This window comes from Netta rufina, assembly GCF_964035555.1.
Source record: "Netta rufina genome assembly, chromosome: 2".
Classification (NCBI taxonomy): Eukaryota; Metazoa; Chordata; class Aves; order Anseriformes; family Anatidae; genus Netta; species Netta rufina.
The window spans coordinates 61,525,784-61,544,565 of NC_140124.1; the positions used below are offsets into that span (position 1 = coordinate 61,525,784).

An 18,782-nucleotide genomic window follows, 5' to 3' on the forward strand; every position below is an offset into this window, starting at 1 on the left:
ATCTAAACTGTAATAAAACAAAGATACCTGAAGTATCACTAATTTAAGTCTTTTTTTTTTTTTTTTTTTTTTTTTCTGAATTTGTATTCAACTTACAAAATCAACCTCATTGTACCTGATTAGTCCTTTGTACTTTAACAGAAAACTTGGCACTGAAAATTGTTTCCATAAATAGTCAGTATCCTGAACTCTTGTTCTCAGAAAAAAACCAGTGAAATCAATGGTCTTCAGGAGTGCCCTCTGGATAATAAATTGTTTAATATTTGAGCTGCCTCTTATTAAAAGGTGGGGAATTTGTCTCTGGTCTTACGTTAGAATTGCTTGTCCACTAACCACACTGTCTAAAATGATGGATTCAGCATATTTCAGGTATGAGAGTAAAATACGGGGAGAACACTTTCCTTACTCTCATTAATAATGTATATTTTTTTCACACACTATGTTAGTCAGAATCCTACACTTTGAATTAGAAGACATCATAAGAAATTTGAAAGTTTCTTCAGACAAGCTGCAAAAAAAAAAAAACAAAACATTTTTAAATGTAAGTTGAGAAGCATACATGGAGGCAAAATAAGCTTGCCTTATTCTCCTCTGACTTTTAAGATGGCACTTCCACTTTTTTATGTCAGATATGTTTACTAACGTATTCTGTTTTTTAAGCAAAAGGATTGATCATGTAGGAAGTCATGACAGCTGAATATTTTTTTGACTTCATAAATTCTTCATTTGTTTAACCAATTCGGCAGTAGTCAAGAGCACTCTTAGCATGTGTGAATTAGTTGAAGTTTCTGAGACGAGCTGAAATAAACTGATGAAATGTATCAATAAGCTTAAAGATGTATTGCTTAAAGATGTAAGGATATAGGCAAGACAGGATTTCTAAGAAGTCATTTATTGTATTAATGTACATAGTTGGAAAAGTAGACAAGCTTTCATATACACAATCATTCTTCAAATGGAAGGGTGTACATGAGTGACTGCAAGCATGAATGTTGGCCTAAGAACCTTAAATTTTGTTTTTCCAATTGCATACAGTGTTGGAATAAGTTACCACCTTTGCTCTGTGATGTTGCCTTTAAAATATAAGGATGGGGCAGTTTTAAACAATTCTATTACTTTGTTCTTGGAGGGTTTAATAGAGTGTAAGGCAATGCCATCTAAAATGGCACAAGTATCTTAAAATTTAGTTGTATCTGTAAAGTATCTTGATGAACACTTCTTTATAAGTGTTTCTGTTTGTTTTTAAATACACAGTTGTCAACTGATCTCTGAAACATGTTATTTATTTATTTATTTATTTATTTATTAAAGGTGGATTGGGTTCTAAACATTGGAGAGCAAGCACTGGATATATGCATTGTCTCCTTTAATCAGGCAGTTTCCTCTGTTTTTGTGCTTGGTGAGAGAAACCTCTTCTGCCTTAAGGATAATGGACAACTTCGTTTCATGAAAAAGCTTGATTACAGTCCAAGTTGCTTCCTTCCTTATTGTTCAGGTTTGTAAAAGTAAAATTCAACCTGCGACCTTTAACTTGGTTACTTCTCCAGTGATGGTTTTTTCCTCCACTGAATAAATACATTCTTCTGAATATGCTGTTGATTTGTGAATATCTAAACAATCAGATCTTTTTTTTTTTTTTTTTTTTTTAAACAAAGCAAATTTATTTTCCAATATTGTTTAGAGCAAAGTGTCATGACTTGTGGAAAATAAATATGTATTTTCTCATCACCAAATATGAGGTACTTCAGTAGTGTTTGAGTAAATTTGCTCAGTCTACCAAGGCAAAAAACAAGAAAGATTTTGGAAAAGTAAATTAGCATTTGAGGATCTTCTGTCACTTACTGGTAGGGTTTTGGAAACATTAGTATGGAATAGAGTATGTTAATAGGTTCTTAATATCTATAAGTACTATAGTGGTTCCACATTCAAGTTGCTTCAACTCAGCGTAGTAAGTTTTAAATTTTAAAAAGTCAAATATTAAAAAGTTCATCATTGGGAGATGAAGCTATCTGATAAATTTTTGCAACCAGGCCTTATTTTAGACTTAGAATCTCATTTTAGACTTTGTAAATATGATCTTAATATTCTTCAAGTATTTTTCATACTTTCTGATAAAAGTTATAAATAAAACATAAGTTTATACTTCTTTAATTGGTTTTCAGAGGTCAGTGAAATATTAGAGTATAAGTAGCTGATTTTATTTAACTAATGTGTATTTTATTATATCTATTCTGGCATGCCATCCTTTTAATTATGATGAGTCTTTCTTAGCCATATTTTATGTTAGCAAACAGGATAGCAAGGTTCTAGCTAGAACCTTGGAAAGTTTTGGCATGTGTGTTGCATATTTTATAATTGGTACTGATATAATTAATCACATATATCCTTGGTTATTGTAAATGTAACTTTAATAATTTTGACACTTTAAAATTCTATGAAAATATTTATAACAAGTAATGGCTTAAAAGAAAATGAATAAATAGTGTAATAATAAAAGCCTAAAAAAAAAAGACTGGGTTATGAAAATATCTTTCATGCTAAAATAATTTTTATATCTTTAACAGTGAAAGAAGGAACAATAAACACTCTAGTTGGAAACCATAGTAACGTGTTGAATATTTATCAGGATGTTACACTGAAATGGGCTGCTCAACTTCCCCATGTCCCTGTATCAGTAAAAGTAGCAAACATACAGTAAGTAACTTATTTACTTATTCAGATTAATTTCCAGTAGTGAAAATTTACTTGTAGATCCTAACAAGTGGTTCTGAGGTATGTAACAAATAATGTACCTTGGAAAAGGTAAATTCAAAATGTTTTTTGTCTGTTGTAGAAAATAATACTTTCCTTAATTGCCTTTCTGTTAATTCCAGAATAATATTGAAGTTCTGTCCTGTGCTTTAGACTTTGTTTTTCATGAGTGAAGATAGAAATTGGTCTCTTGTACCTCTAAGGAAGCAGTTTCTTCTTTAAACGAATGAGAAATGAAGCGTTGGTGTCCGTTAAGATCCTTCCCTAAGACAGGAAAATAAGGATTCTCACTGCAAACCTGTTCTTCATTAAACATTTAAGAGCATTTGAATTCCAGACATGATTTGTTGGAACAGATTATTGAGCTCCCATGTTAAACTATGGAAATTAATTTAAGGGGCTGTTTAAAGTGGTTAGGATTGCACTGCACCAGACTTTGTGTAAAATACGTGTAAGGTGGACAGGTCAGGGAAAAACCTGTCTGGTGCAGGATGCAATGCAGAAAAAATATGACAGCGTTAATTATTTGTGCTGAGTCTGTCATTGAAATGAGAAGCAATCTACAGAAAAGTTCAGCTAGTACTTTTAGAGTCCAGCTTATGCCTGTACTATGTGAACATATCAGAGCCATGTTTGTGCTGGCTGCCTGTTTCCTGAGACCACAAGGACATGCAGTAGGAGTGTCCTCTTAGGACAGATTACCTCTGATCCCAGCAGGCTTATGGCTGGTGTGCCAACGTACTCTGTATTGTTGAATACTTACTCGGTCATTAGTTGTCTGTTTTATCCCAAAGTCTCATAATAAATGAAAATGCAACATCTGACTAACTAGCTTTATTGATTTATGTAGAGTAGAAATCTGTGAGGGATGTTTGTGTTTTCTGTTTGGTGCTAATGATTACCAAATGATTTTTAAGTAATTTATAGTTTAAAATTCTAATTATTTTGGAGATTCTCTGAAGAGAGTTCTGCTGGCGTTCATCCAACAGGTCTTACATGTAAAATGTAACAAATCATCTCAGTGATCCAGTTAGTAAAGAAAAAAAGCTAATTTAATTATGCAGAATAAGACAGTATACCTTTTGTAGTTTGAAAAAAATAGTCAGTGTCATTAGAAAAATTTGAAAAAGTATTATTTTTTTTTTCAACAGCATATTGTACAGACATTTGTATATTGCATTATTTAGTAATGCATACCATCAAATACTTGTTCTAATTAAACCATTAAGAAGTTTATGGATTTTGCCCATTATGTGTAACCTTTAACACTCTGTTGTTTGATCTTAATGAGAATTTTGAGAGCCTGCTAATTTGTCCTAGATCATTTTGCTAGCTAGATGCAAAATTTCCACAGACCTACTGATGCTAGTTTTTTTTTTTTTTTTCTTTTCTTCTCTCTGTGAGGTTAGAGACATCGGTCTAGTTATGCAAACCTCTTTTTATATAGGTTCTGGCAAATGAAGGATTGTGTGTCTGTCTGTGTAGACCCAATGGCGTGAAAGACAGGGAGAAGTATTGGGCATATGTATTTCAGTGCTATGCTGCTGGCTTTGTGTTTAAACATATGTGCTATGCTTGTACTTCTTTCTGATGTTCAAAATAAAGATGTGCTAAACAGCAAAAACTGCAGTAGAGCTTACAGAGGTAATAATTTGGTTTAAACAAAAGATATGTTAAAAAAACAAAAAACAAAAAACAAAAAAACTTGAAAGGGAATTCTCATTTTATGTGAGTAAATGTGATAATGACTTTCTTATACTTACTCCACTCAAGAGAGGCCTCAGTCTCAGTTGGAGCCTCTGAGCACTACTGTAACATAAATAATATTAACTACTTTAATAACCATAGAGTTGTTAATCCTATACTGCTGAGAGATGGAAGTGCCTTAAATATGACCTATGTCAAAGAATTATTTTCACATGCTTTCCATTTTTATTGCAATACTTGAAAAGTAAATGGAGCATTCTGAAAGCAGTTATCTTTACAGATCATGTATGTTCATCTGTATTTTTTTTTTTTTTTTGCATATAACATCTATTACAGCTCTAAGGTGTGGCTCTGGGTTTCTGGGTAAGAAAAACATTATTAGAAGCTATTTTATGTAAATTCCCTTGGGGAAGGGGTAATGATTGCCTTCATAATGGCAGTCACAGAATCACAGAATCACAGAATCACAGAATTTCTAGGTTGGAAGAGACCTCAAGATCATCGAGTCCAACCTCTGACCTAACGCTAGCAGTCCCCACTAAACCATATCCCTAAGCTCTACATCTAAACGTCTTTTGAAGACTTCTAGGGATGGTGACTCCACCACTTCCCTGGGCAGCCTGTTCCAATGCCTCACAACCCTTTCAGTGAAGAAGTTCTTCCTAACATCTAACCTAAAACTCCCCTGGCTCAACTTAAGCCCATTCCCCCTCGTCCTGTCACCAGGCACGTGGGAGAACAAACCAACCCCCACCTCGCTACAGCCTCCCTTGAGGTACCTATAGAGAGCGATAAGGTCGCCCCTGAGCCTCCTCTTCTCCAGGCTGAACAAGCCCAGCTCCCTCAGCCGCTCCTCGTAGGACTTGTTCTCCAGGCCCCTCACCAGCTTCGTCGCCCTTCTCTGCACCCGCTCAGTCATATACTTTATCCTGTTATCTTGATAGTCTGCTTCTAAGATCAGCCCTTCAAGTGCTTCAGAGAATTTCAACTGACTAAGTAACTTGTGTTTTTAGTGTGCTCTTCCTTACTTGTTATGATTTTATTTTTCCTCTCACAATAATGTGAAATGCAGTATTTCCCTATTGCAATACCAGTTTGTAAATAATGATAATAACACATTACAACCTTTGGGATTAAACTCAAAGATAAATTGCTTGGTTTCCATGACACCACTTTCAGAATCATACAAGGAAAAGGTAGAATCAAAAATAACCAGTAACATTTTTAGTACGGTGTGTCTGTAATGTAAAAATGATGTATTTTTAAGCTGTTGAACTAGACATTTTGCTTTTCTTCTGTTGTAAAAACATTAATGTTGTCTGTCAGGGAGTTGAAAAGCAAGTTTTCCTATAATAACTTTTGATCAGAAACTTGAACTACAAGCAAAAATTTGAGATTTTATGTTACTCTGGGTTTTACCTGAAGATCTCTATAACTATTGTCACTGAACTGAAAGTTCAGTTCTAATCACTGTTTTAAAAGTTTGTCCCTTATTTTGTTAGAGGTTTATATTCTGGTTCTATTAATGTGTAATACTTAATAACAATGTTGATGACATTGTTTTAATGTCAGGGGGAGTCCTAAATGCTTAATGCTGCCTGGATTGTTTCAATGGCGTAACCACTCGCCTTGAAAATTTGGATTAATTTAAACTGCTAGGTCATAGCACACATTCAGCTTCTAACTGAAAAGTCCTGGGTCGTTATCCTTAAAGCTCTAACTGTACAAAAGCATTCTCTCTGAGGCTGAAATTCTTCAAGATGGTCTAGGTGTTCTGCCTGAGTTCATTTAAAACAAACGAAAGACCTCCCTCCACCCCCCCCCCCCCCCCCAACAAACAAACAAACCCACATTAAAAACAAAACAAAACAAAAATCAACAAACAAAAACCCCACACCCTTCTAGAGTACTTTGAAGAGAAGCTGTCCATATGATGCAGTTAAAACCGCTGGAATTTGGGAAGTTACACAAAGCAGTTGGAAGAATACCTATTCCACCTCATTTTTCAATGTTGTAACAGTAACTGTGAGCACCAATATGTGCTTGCTGCCCCACATAGTTACATACATCTTCTCTGCATTGACTTCAACTGCTATTCCCTTTTGTCTTATCCTTTAATTTAGATTTCTCTCTTTCACTGGAGAGACCTCTTTGCCAAGACCTTCACTGCACCTCAGCATCTCTTTTGCAAAGGAAATTTCATGAGCAATATATTTTTATGTTCAAAGATTTGATGCAGTCACTTTTTGGTGCTTCGTATTAGATGTATTAGATTTTCCTCTCACCCTCTCCCATTATTCAGGTAATTGTGTGAGGACTAGGTCTATAAGAATGTGCTTCTGACAAGGTTGTTTAAAGTTCCTGTTGGCTCAAATGCCTTATATGAAAGGCATTCTTTACCTATTGCCAGGGATTTGAGCCTGTAAAGTCAAGTGACTTAATCCTTTCCCCATCACAAAGGTGGGTTATGTTTGTCTGAATCATCTGAAATAACTTTTTGAGAAAGTAGCAAAAGCCACTTTTTAAGGGCCTATTAGAGGTCATATTTGTTTTTCTGTGCCTGAATTATCCTGTCTCTGTACGCTTGACCATAAAAGGCCCTTGGAGTGGATTAAAATGCTTAGACCATCCACTTTTCTATTTATTTGACACTAATTCACTTGGCAAAGCTGTTCCTAAGAGTACCATGTTTTAATGGCGGATTGATTGCACTAAGTATTACTCTGACCTGGCTGGCCTGAAACTAGAACATTATGTTAAGGTGCATTCAGTCTGAAGCAAAATAGCTCATGTTGTTAGCCTCAGGGATGTTTCCATCACAAACATCTGAAATGCCACTGTGTGTTGAGTTAAAACCACATAGATACAACATTATAGCTTGGATGTAGTCTGAGGAAAGGGATTTCTGTTTTGATCGCTTCCAAGTTAGAAATCTGTTTTTGCAACAGGAAAGCATGAACACTCTAAGTCTAGGACTTTGTTTTTCTGAACTTTTTTTTTTTGTTTTTTGTTTTTTTTTTTTAATTATTATTATTTTTTTAAGCTGGCTAGTCTTAATTTTACTACTTGGTTTTGATTGTACATGTCCTTCGTGTTTGATCTGAAAACCTTCCGAATACTAAAAAGGTAGCCTATTTTTTTTTACTTGTAAACTGGCATAGATTTTCTCAAATACACTTTCTCCCCAGCTCCCCCAGGTGGTATTGAATGTTGCCCTAGTTTTCATTCATTGTGCTCTGGGCTATCCATCAAGAAATGAAGTCTGCTAGTACATGTATAGGGGAAAAGGGGAAAATTATCTACAGACACATGATTCTAACAGTAAACCAGCCCTCTCTCAGGGTTCAGGGGATGTGTTTTAGGAAAAATATTTTTTTCCTTCTATGTTTAATCTACTGTGGACTCCTTTAGGAACCAGTTTATCAGTGAACGTTATATTTAAATGAGGGATATTTTCACCTTCAGCTTCACTGGAATTTAATTAGAAATGCCCCAAAGAAAAAACCTTATTTTATTGATTTAAAGATGATTTGCATATGTGGTGCCTCGTTTTTAGGATCTGCACCTGGAAATGAAAACATGGAAACCAACATTATCTTTTGTAAGCTTCTATATTTATTGTGTCTGTGAGCAAAAAGACTATAATTTATAGAAGAAAGATTGCTGAAGCAAATAACCTGCAAAATGATACATATGATATATACCTTGTAAAACTTGGGGTTCCTTTTATTATGAAGGGTTGACAGGTATGAACAAGTTCGTGAAAGTTACTAGAATACTGCTTTTACTTTCATTTACTTGTAAGGTAAATATCATTTTACTTGGTTATGGAGCAGTATGTTCTCTGAGGAACAAATATAAGGTAGTCTGGAAAAGTGTGGTGCTGGTGTTTTTATTTTTATTTTTTATTGTTGTAGTTCAGGAATAATTTATCACCTTTAAAGAATAAAAATTTCAGAGCTTCTTAAAAATATTAAAAGTTCCAGAAGCCAACATTTTAGCTTGAGTTAAACTTGTAAATATACTTCCATTATTTGGGGTGGAGAGTAGAAATTAATATATATATATATATATACACACAGACACATATATATTCATATTTTTTTTTAAACAAAAGTAACTATTGAAAAGTCAGGAAATACTTTTTTTTAACAAAAACACAAAACAAGAAAAAAATAAGACAAAAAGTACAAAAGGAAAACAAAAAAAAAGATAAGAACTCTACAAAATGTTCCGAATGGCAAGCAAGGTTACTTAGTAAGCTTTATCTACACTTCAGTTCTTTATGAACTTGAAATTTTACCAATGTTTATACTGAGGAATGACCATGTAAAAATATCACAGGGTTCCATGTTTTCATCACTGTTTCTGTATTTTGCTCAGTTTGCAATCAGAAAGCTGTTTTCTGCTAAGTGCTATATCTACAACTGACATTTGAAAATGAAAATTTGAAATTTTGTCTTTTTTTAGTTGTTCTTACTACATGTATGATTGCTGTAGGCTTGACTATGTAGCGGTCACATCTGAACTCCTAACATTAGTTTGTGCATGTCTGAATACTGTGCATGTATTGTTCCATGTGGTGACTATGTGAGTACAGTTAGTGCAGGTACATAGTAAGCAAAAAGAAATTAAACAAAATTTGAAATTATTTTAAAATGTCAGTTGTGATATAGCTTAGGGAAAGAACAGTGATGAAACAGTGTTGAACATTAACTGTATATGAAGAATAGTCTCTAGCTATGGGCTAAGTTATAATTTTACTTCTAGCTGCCTTCTTTCCTTTGAACCATCAATGTTATTTTTCTTGGCCTTGGCTCTTTTAGGATCTTAAGAACAGCAAGGAGTGCCTGCAAAAAAATTTTTGATGCTTGCACCCTGGCTTCAAAAGAATGTGTAAGGAGGGGTTGGGCGATGATGATGATTATTATTATTTTCTGGCTTAGCAGTTTACTGTGTATTCCACTAGTTTGTTTCTATTTGGTCTCTCCCCGTGAGTCTGCAGCTTGACATGTGAGGCTGAGAAATACTGCTCTGGTGACTCTGATGACCGGTAGGGATTGCCGCTATATTGCCTCCAGTAGACTTTAAACATATCCAACTGATAAGTGCTGCTGCACTTCAGACTGCATTAGGGATACTAGGGTTTGCATTTTGAAGAGGAATGCAAAACTGAACAATATATTTATTGCATTTAAAAACAATCTCATCTTTAGCCCAAAAGAAAATAAAAAATAATTTTAGAGTTATTTGAGTGTGTGTCCATGAAGAGAATTACTTTTTTTTTTTTTTTTTTTTTTTCTAGAAAAACATTTAATCCAATACACGTTTTGGATTTTCTGATTTGATAGTATTTCATAATATTAAAATGACTTGGGAGGAGATACATAGTTTGTATACCTATTTGTCTAATGAAGCATAAATTCACAGTTCCCTAGTGACTGTTGTTCACTGGTAGACTGGAGGACTTATCTTCCATATATGAGTAATAACTTGCGCCTGACATGGCTAACATACTTGTAACTTTATGGTATGTTATCTGAAAAAAGTTTATATGCAAGTCTCTGCTTCAACAACCTGTCTCCACAAAGAAGAGAGCATGCAGTAGTGCTTAAATTCTTCAATGTTTTGTTTATTTCCCAGATTTGGAATCACATGTAGCCTAACAGACTGAACAGTTTGAAATACATCAATCAAAAGACAGGCATTCAGGAGCCTGGTATATAACCACTGCTTGAAAATATGCATTATTTTATGAAGTTTTAGCTTCCAATATTATTTTTTAAAGAAAATTAAAATCTGAAATCAATTTGCAAGTGAGAAACTATCAGTCTGGTCCAAATATGAACTTGAAATTAAAACTCATTCTCTGGCACAGAGTCATAGTATATTGGGTGGTTAGGTGAATGCACTTTGTGTAGCTGGGCTCTCCAAACAGTGGAAAGGCAACAGGAACTGAATTTAACTGGGTAAAATACGAAGAAATATTGTAGTTACATAAAGTATATAAGGTGTAAAAGTGCAATCATGTATAGGGTAATAGTGCGTGGAGTCAAAATAAAACCTGTCTGATTGAATTTTCTTAGCTATCCACATGGTAGAAAATACTTTGTTCTTCATTCCAGCCCATCTGTTATTCCTTATTATAACTGACATCACCACAGCTACCACAACTGTTAAAGAATCAGCATATAAAAATGGCAAAACTTACATATAAAAACAACAAAACTTAGCACTTATTACATGGTTTTATGGAAAGAAAACTGCAGGAATCAAACTTTATAGTTTGCTGAAAGATTTTTCCTTTTTCTGTATAGTAGTACTGTAATAGAAGCGGTGCCAGTTATGACGCACAGTATGAACTGTTCAGTTATATGTGTGTATATATATAAATTTTTATTTGAGTGTTCTGTAAAAATATGTTGCCTGATTTGAGAAGTTAAATGCAGAAACTTCTACAGTCTTTTTACTTAAGCATAATTGCATTTTAAAGATATGTTTTTAGGAAAAAAGAAAATGATTGCATCTGTTTTTCATCTCTGAATTACCACTGCCTTTGTCAAGAGACAGCAGTACAAAATATTGCAATTTTTAAGTCTTTCAAGGAGATAATTTTAATGTGTGTAGTTTACACAGCCACAAAATGTGGATTTGATTGTTTTGTTTTTACCTTAGCAGGATTCTGATCCTGCAAAAAAGCATAGATATGCCAAGTACTATGTCCAGTGTATCCCGATTCATGACTGAGGTTTTCTAGCAAGTTAAAGTTTCAAATTGTATATATGTGGTATAATATTAATCACATACCCGTGTTGCCAGTTCTCCTAATTTTACTGCATGTCACCTATTTGCTTTTTAAAAAAGCCTAGTTTTTATAGTCATGTGGTTTTGTAAGGGTTTTGGCTTTCTTTATAATAACAGGTAAAATATTCCTACCCTCATAGTTCTAGAGAAAGCCTTAAAAGTGGAAATTCGAACTGCTCAAGAACAAGAAGGTAAATAATTCTCCCCTCTTATTCTTTAATATATAGTCATTATTAATATTATATAAGTATTAATATGTAATAAATATCAATATATTTAATATAAAATACAACATTAAAAACTTTAATATTTGCTTTAACAAAAATACTGTGTGGGATGGGCTTTTTTTTTGTTAGCCTGCAATTTCTCTGCTTCTTCATGTTACCATAGAGTGGAACATAACTATCAGATTTTGAACTTGATGTTAGAGTTCAGTATTTAGCAGTGGGCTGGAGTTACGGATATATTGCGACATTCGCTCTGCCAAGGAAGGTGCAGGGCTTGTTTGAGAAACAGTCATTATGAACAGTCTAGGGCTGCTGATTTTGAGAGTCTTGAGTATTATGCTATTAACATGAATGATTTTCTTTTTTTTTTTTTCCATGTGAGGACTAGCAGCTGGGATATACATGTTAAGCTATGAAGGCAAGAGCCATCTAGCAGTGCAGAGTGACAGATTTCCTTTTAAAGAGCAGTATTGCCCTTTATAAGGCAGGGTAAGGGGACAATGATAAGTGTAGTTAAAAATAATCGCATATGGATTTTTTCCAGCCTGAAATGCTGGTGTATTTTTAAGTTTGCAGGCACATCCATATAAAAGCGTGAAGAGCTGAAGAGGAAAATGTAGAAATTAATTTCTGGAGTTCAGTGTTTCTAAAGTTATGTAACTATTCAATCTTTTTAGAGTAAATTTTCTGCTGTAAAGATATTTGTTTGCTATACTTACATTCCTTAAACACCCTAAAACTCACAAAACTTATTTGAATCTGTGGGGCATATATGAAACCAGTGGCAGAAGTTCAGATGCTAGTGATTTTCTTTGCTCCACAGGGAGTGATTTGCTGTTGCCCTGAGGGAAGAGCATTAGAAAGAGAGCTGAATCTGACTGAGTGCACAGAATTTAAGGGGCCACCAAAAGTGGAAAAAGGTGCAACCCCCCCCCCCCCCCCCCCCCTTCAGATTTGATTAACTTGGAAGTCCAAGCGAGGTGGGGGTTGGTCTGTTCTCCCATGTGCCTGGTGACAGGACGAGGGGGAATGGGCTTAAGTTGAGTCAGGGGAGTTTTAGGTTAGATGTTAGGAAGAACTTCTTTACTGAAAGGGTTGTGAGACATTGGAACAGGCTGCCCAGGGAAGTGGTGGAGTCACCATCCCTAGAAGTCTTCAAAAGACGTTTAGATGTAGAGCTTAGGGATATGGTTTAGTGGGGACTGCTAGCGTTAGGTCAGAGGTTGGACTCGATGATCTTGAGGTCTCTTCCAACCTAGAAATTCTGTGATTCTGTGATTCCAAGGGTCTCTGCAATAGACTGGCATTTTTAGAAATGATTGTATGCGATGATGCTGGTTAGGAGGCAGTATGCAGTACAAAAACAAACAAACAAAAAAAAAACACCACACTGTTGAAACATGATGGGTTAGAATACTAGTTAGAATGCTAATGTAACGTAGTAATCACTAAACAGTGGTTTTGATTGTAAGATGTGTAGCTTTGTTTGTATTAAGCTCATGCGTCTTATGGAATATGACTAAAACAAACCTCACAAATGGTTTCTTGAAATGCAGTTTTATGATGCTTAAAAATACATGTCCATAGCCGTGGACATCTTCCAAAACTTGTGATACCTGTCATTATGGTTAGTCTTATTATCTATCCTCTTTGTACTCTGTAGGTAGCTGTCTAATTTTCCCCACATATAGTCTAATATTAAAGAGCTTATATGAAGTCCATGGTTAAGAATAAGTTTTTACTGAAACAATAAACTCTTCAGAGTGTAGATTTTGTCAGTACAACCCTTTGCATTTCTTACCTGTCCTTAGAAACAGATGCTAGGGACAGCTCCAGCTTGCCTGGAGTGTAATGGACTTAACCACTACCTGGAACTAGGAAAAGATGAAGTTATATGGGTTAGATGAAGGGTAAACTTTTGAGGACCCCAAGTACTATATTCACAGTGTTGTAGCTGCCACCTTTTGGTATAGTCTTTAATGAGCTTTTGGAAGCTGCAGTGTACCTGTCTGCCGCTGACCTGTGTGGTGCCAGTTGGACTCAATGATCCTTGTAGGTCCCTTCCAACTTGGGATATTCTATCATTCTATGAGGGAGCTTGGCCTTGAGACATATTTTAAACTTCAGGAGAAAGAGTACAAATGGAAAACAACAACAACAACAACAAAACAACAGTTTTTGTTTTAGATCTAAGAGGGAATCAAGTGTAGGAATGCTTGTTAGCTGTCAGTTGTTTGTAATTTCTCTATCACTCCTAGCATTGGTACTGCCATAAATGAAATCACAATTTAATTTCTCTTAGAGGTCTGACTTAGAGGCTGCATTCTTATTTAAAGGCATCAGATTTTCTTACCAGTCTTTATTTTTAATTTTAATTCAGATACTGTCACTCAATGTCTTAGATATTGAACAGTGAGTGATAGTTTGAAATGAAATATAGAAGTTAGGAACTTTTCTTTGGATCTTATACTTCAGAACTCTTTATGTTTTTGCCTAAAGCAAGATCATGTATTTTTAGAGGCCTGTGGCATCACTTTGAATATTCTACTTTTATTCTTTTCTGTGATGAATGATAATTTTAAATCTGTATTGTTCCATAGCAGGCTACTTGAGTTTTTATTAAATACCTTGACTGCTTTTGAAATACTGTTTTGATTTGTTTTAAACAAAATGATGTTACATTTCTTAGTCCATTAGAAAAGATAAATTTCATATATGTAATTTGTAGCATGAGCTTAAATTGTGTGTCTAACTGGGCAGCACCAGCACCTTAAGGAACCAGGTAAAGATGATTAGCATGGAAATCTGTGACTGCGTTCATTAAGCTGTTGTTTCATACAGTGACCCCTTACATTTAAACTGTCAGGCTAGTACACTATCCCTGTTAAACAAATAAATAACTCCGTGTTTCATTTAATGCGACACGATAGCTAGCTTTCAGGGCTCTTTCATGAGAAGGCAATGCCACCTGGTTTGTCCGTGCAAGCCTTGTGGAAGCACGTTGTGCTGGCCCGCAGGTGGCAGCAGCGGTCTGGCTGAAAAGACCCCTGACCCAAACTTATGTGTAATGAGACCCAAACTTATGTGTCTTATGAGTAATGGTGTTTATTTTATTTTATTTTATTTTATTTTATTTTATTTTATTTTATTTTATTTTATTTTATTTTATTTTATTTTATTTTATTTTATTTTATTTTATTTTATTTATTTTGTCATCAGACAGCATATCAGTTTAGGCAAAGAGTCTCTTGCAAATGGAAAACTAAACCAGCTCAACAACTGTCTGAACTTGTCTTCCAGTAAGTTGCTGGTTTGCATGTATGCTGCATGATGTTACTGTGTAAAGGTGCTGAAGTTATGTGGCTAGTGAAAATATCTCCACTCCTAGAGAGTGAGAGTACTGCATAAGTGCTAGGACCTGAGAATCCTGCAAACATTTAAAATGGCAACATTCTGCCCAAATTCAAGTTTTTTCACTAACTATCCGTGCTTGTAATAAAGGATATGTTTTGACCTGGTGGCTTAGTCGTAACATTTTTTTAAACTGCTTTTCCACAGGTTATCATGATGAAATCATGTTTCATTTCACCTTTCCTCTTGCATGCATTTCTATATATATATTTTTAAACTGGATTTGTCTGACATTCTGATAAAATCACCAATCCAAAATTAGGTCATAAATAGGAAGGACAAAGAATAATTTTCTTTACAGGTAGAGCACTTAATTATGCTCATTATGATACGTATTAGTAAATAATTACAATTGAATACATACTTACATTATCTTTAAATACCCTCTTTAGAGTGTGTAAATCATGTTAAATATGTAATATAAATAGCCTTGAAAGAATTCTAACTTCTGAGAACAAACAGATTCTTAGCAATATGGTAAAGTCATACACATTCAAATATTACCTTTTCTATGTAAAATTGAATAGGTTTTTAGTGAGGAAAGGATTTTCAGAGGAGTGTAAGGGAGATCCAGAGATACCCAGTTACAGTTAAAGATTGGTTGTAGCTGTGAGTAATTGCCTCAGTGATACTTTGAACATTCAGCTCCTCGAGGGTTCGATTTCAGATTATATGTTAAATAACAGAGTAAGATGGGCTTTTGACCTTTACTTGCATTAGTTCATGTTAGAAAGTTCTTAGTTTATTAAAAGTAGTCTGGTCTTCCCTCAGCATTTTATCAAATACTTCATGCAGTTATGACTGAAATGATGTCAAAATGGTAGAGAGATGTAAAATAACTGTTTTTCCAAAAGCACTAAGCAAAAAGGTGAAATTGTAGTTTTGCTGTTGCATGTAATTATTTCAGAGGGTGATAAAATGAGAAGAGAATGAGGTTTACAATATTGGAGCACAATTCAGGATTTATTTTCTGAATTCAGTTGTTTATAAATAATTCATTATCAATAAGTGACTAAAAGTAGCGCTGCAGAGATTTTGTTTGATAAAATTATGGATGTGAGTAATACCAATTGCAAAGACTGCTTCTGAAATTGAGGTAGAAGTTTTATTTGGTACTATAAACATAAATAATTAAAACTGTAAATATTGTCAATAATCAGACCTTGTCCAAGGCTTAGCTTTCTCTTCAAGTAGAACTCAGAAGTTCAATATGTAATTCTAAGTCAGTTGTTTGACTGATCAATGTGGTGTTATATAACTGGAAACATGCAAAGCATTTTAATTTCTTTAAGAAATGTTGTGAGCAATTTGTTTAGTAAGAGAAGACCTACAGAAAGCATATGCCACTATTATTACCCAGAATCCAATAAAAGATTTTTTTTCAAATTATTACCATATGTGAGTAGGAGTTGCTTTGTACTGTAAAGTTATTTTAGATACCAGAATAATTTATTTCATACTTCAAGTTCCTTACTATTAAAGTGTCCCCTTGGATTTGCTATTACTTTGACTATTGTGTGATATATATTTAAAAAAAAAAGGGGGGGGGGGGAGTTTACAATAAAAGAAATTTAACAAGTAATTGAAATTCCAGATTGTGTGTAGAATGTGCCAAATGAAGTAATGGCATTTGCAGGGATATTGCATGAATGCAGTAGCTGTGGGGAAACTACTATAAAAATGTTAAATACACTCCCCCTCCCCCTTGCTGTCTTTAACCACTGTTAGAAAAGCTTGAGAAATAAGGCAGTCTTGACTGGCTGACAAATGCTTCAACAGAGAAATTAATGTGTTATAAATCATATGTTACAACTTGATAGCCATATTTCTCTTATTGTTTCTGTTAATATACAAATTCACAGACAGCATTAACAAGGGATGATCACTAAAACAAAACAAAAAAAAAACAAAAACATTTTTTAAAAAACATTTGTATATGTTTCATATTGAAAAGTCTTTTTTAGGACGTAACAGAATGCTAACTGAAGCAAAGGAAAAGTGTCATTTCTTATGCTGCTTTCTTAAACCAATGCTTTTGTCTCTGAATTAGTGAAAAATTAAAGAATGTCATGGCTGAAAGGAAAGTTGGTCAAAGTGAGTTTATTTTATGGTGGAGTTTTTGAATGTTCATTCTGTAATATAAACTTTTTGCTGACAAACTTCAAGTCATTAAGAAAACCATCATTTTTACAGGGAAATCACCTCATTGATTTGATTTGATTTCATTTGATAGAGTAATTTATCTGCAGATGACTGTCAATTTTAAAGATATATAGGGAAGGACTATATTTACAAACCATTTTTGAATCTTATACTTTAGTAGTATATCATCAAAGATTTATTACTAACATTGTAGCTAGATTTTTTTCATCTCCTTTGATTCACATTCAGACGTCTTCATGGAGCTTTCCTTTTTAGCTTAATGGATTCATAGCCTCAGGAAAGAAATTTTAAAATTGTGTTGTGTTCAGGAGTCATTTTTTTCTTTACTTATGGAACAAGGTCATATGGAACTTTTTAGTAGTTATTATAATAATTTAGACATTATTTATTGTAACTAAATAGCAAATAGTGAGAGTGTATTTGGAAGCATGGAAGTTTCAACTTCCCTTTATCTGCCTCAACAATATCCCTTCTTATGGACTTTTCTTCACCTATGGCCAATATGGCACAGTTCTTTGCAAAAGCTTGGCAGTCATTAGGCGAAATCCCGTGCATTAAATGTTACTTGCATACCTTATAAAGACTGAGTTATGGCCCAAGTGTTGGCAAGTCTCTCTCCTTGCATTGTTCCCGTGCAGGTCTCCAAGTTAGCCCAATGTGTTTGTTACATGTGCTATCTCAAGATTCTGAAAATGTATCCCAGGTATGTGTTGTAGAGAGCTTTTTGGACATAAGAAAACTTGGATGAACAGAGCCCTACCTGGTCAGTCCCGCATGTATACCCAGCAATAGACCCAGTCCTGAGCAAAACAACCAACTATATGGAGTGCAATGAAAATTCAAATGGCCAGAGAGACCAACGCTTGTACTCAGTTCATCTTCATCTCACTCTGGGACAGAGAACTTCTAACTTGTCAGAAAAAATTTATGCAAGCCCCAAAGCTTGCACGTCACAAATAGGCCATCACATTTGCAGGATGGCTGCTAACATAGGTACCGGATAGGTAAATTGAAAGTCAGTTAAGTCTCCTTTGTTTTCTTAAAGTATTTGTTGGAGTTGACCTTACATCCTCAGTGTTATGCTGCTCACAAAGACAAGCTCTTCTTACAGTTTGCTTATTTTTTTGTAGTGAATGTTAATATTTAAAAACTAAAAATTGAGGAGGTTGCTGGAAGTATTTCTGTGGCAGTAGGAACAGTACTTTTGAAAGACAAGACTGTTTAAGAGGAACATATCTGATAGAGAAGAGGAATGGTGTGTTTACAGTTTTTACTATGTTCCAGAAGGCACTTTAGTTTTGTGTGTTCCATCTGCAGAAAAAGACAAAGGTACTTATTGTCAAAACAAACAAACAACCCCCACCTCCCCTCGCCCCCCCTCAAGATTTCCAGAGATACATACATCTTCTGGTTGAACTATTTCATTCACTGAGTAAAAAATACTGTCTGTGGAAAGAGAAAGCTCCAGCTCACCTGTGGCAATTGCTTGTCTGTATAGTGCTTAGCCCAATGGGGTCATCATTTCTGTATGAGATTCAAACTGTACAGAGTTCACATGATTTCAACTACAACAGACCTTTTTTCCAGAATGCTTGATTAGAATACAGAAACCAACACTTGGATACTGGCCTTAGCATTCTGTGTTTAAAAAAATATATATTCTGAACGTACAATTAAACCATCACTTGACAAAATTAATCAGTGCCACCTGTTGACTTC

At 34.5% G+C, this 18,782-nt stretch overlaps 1 protein-coding gene across 1 annotated transcript in view; it reads left to right on the forward strand.

Annotated features, from left to right (window-relative positions):
* The window catches only part of BBS9 (Bardet-Biedl syndrome 9), a 324,493-nt gene that overhangs the window by 36,981 nt on the left and 268,730 nt on the right, over nt 1–18,782 (forward strand). Inside the window, exons 8-9 of the mRNA XM_084282162.1 lie at nt 1,312–1,495; nt 2,565–2,694. Of these exons, the coding sequence (XP_084138288.1) occupies nt 1,312–1,495; nt 2,565–2,694 (314 nt within the window). The remainder of the gene's footprint in view (nt 1–1,311; nt 1,496–2,564; nt 2,695–18,782) is intronic.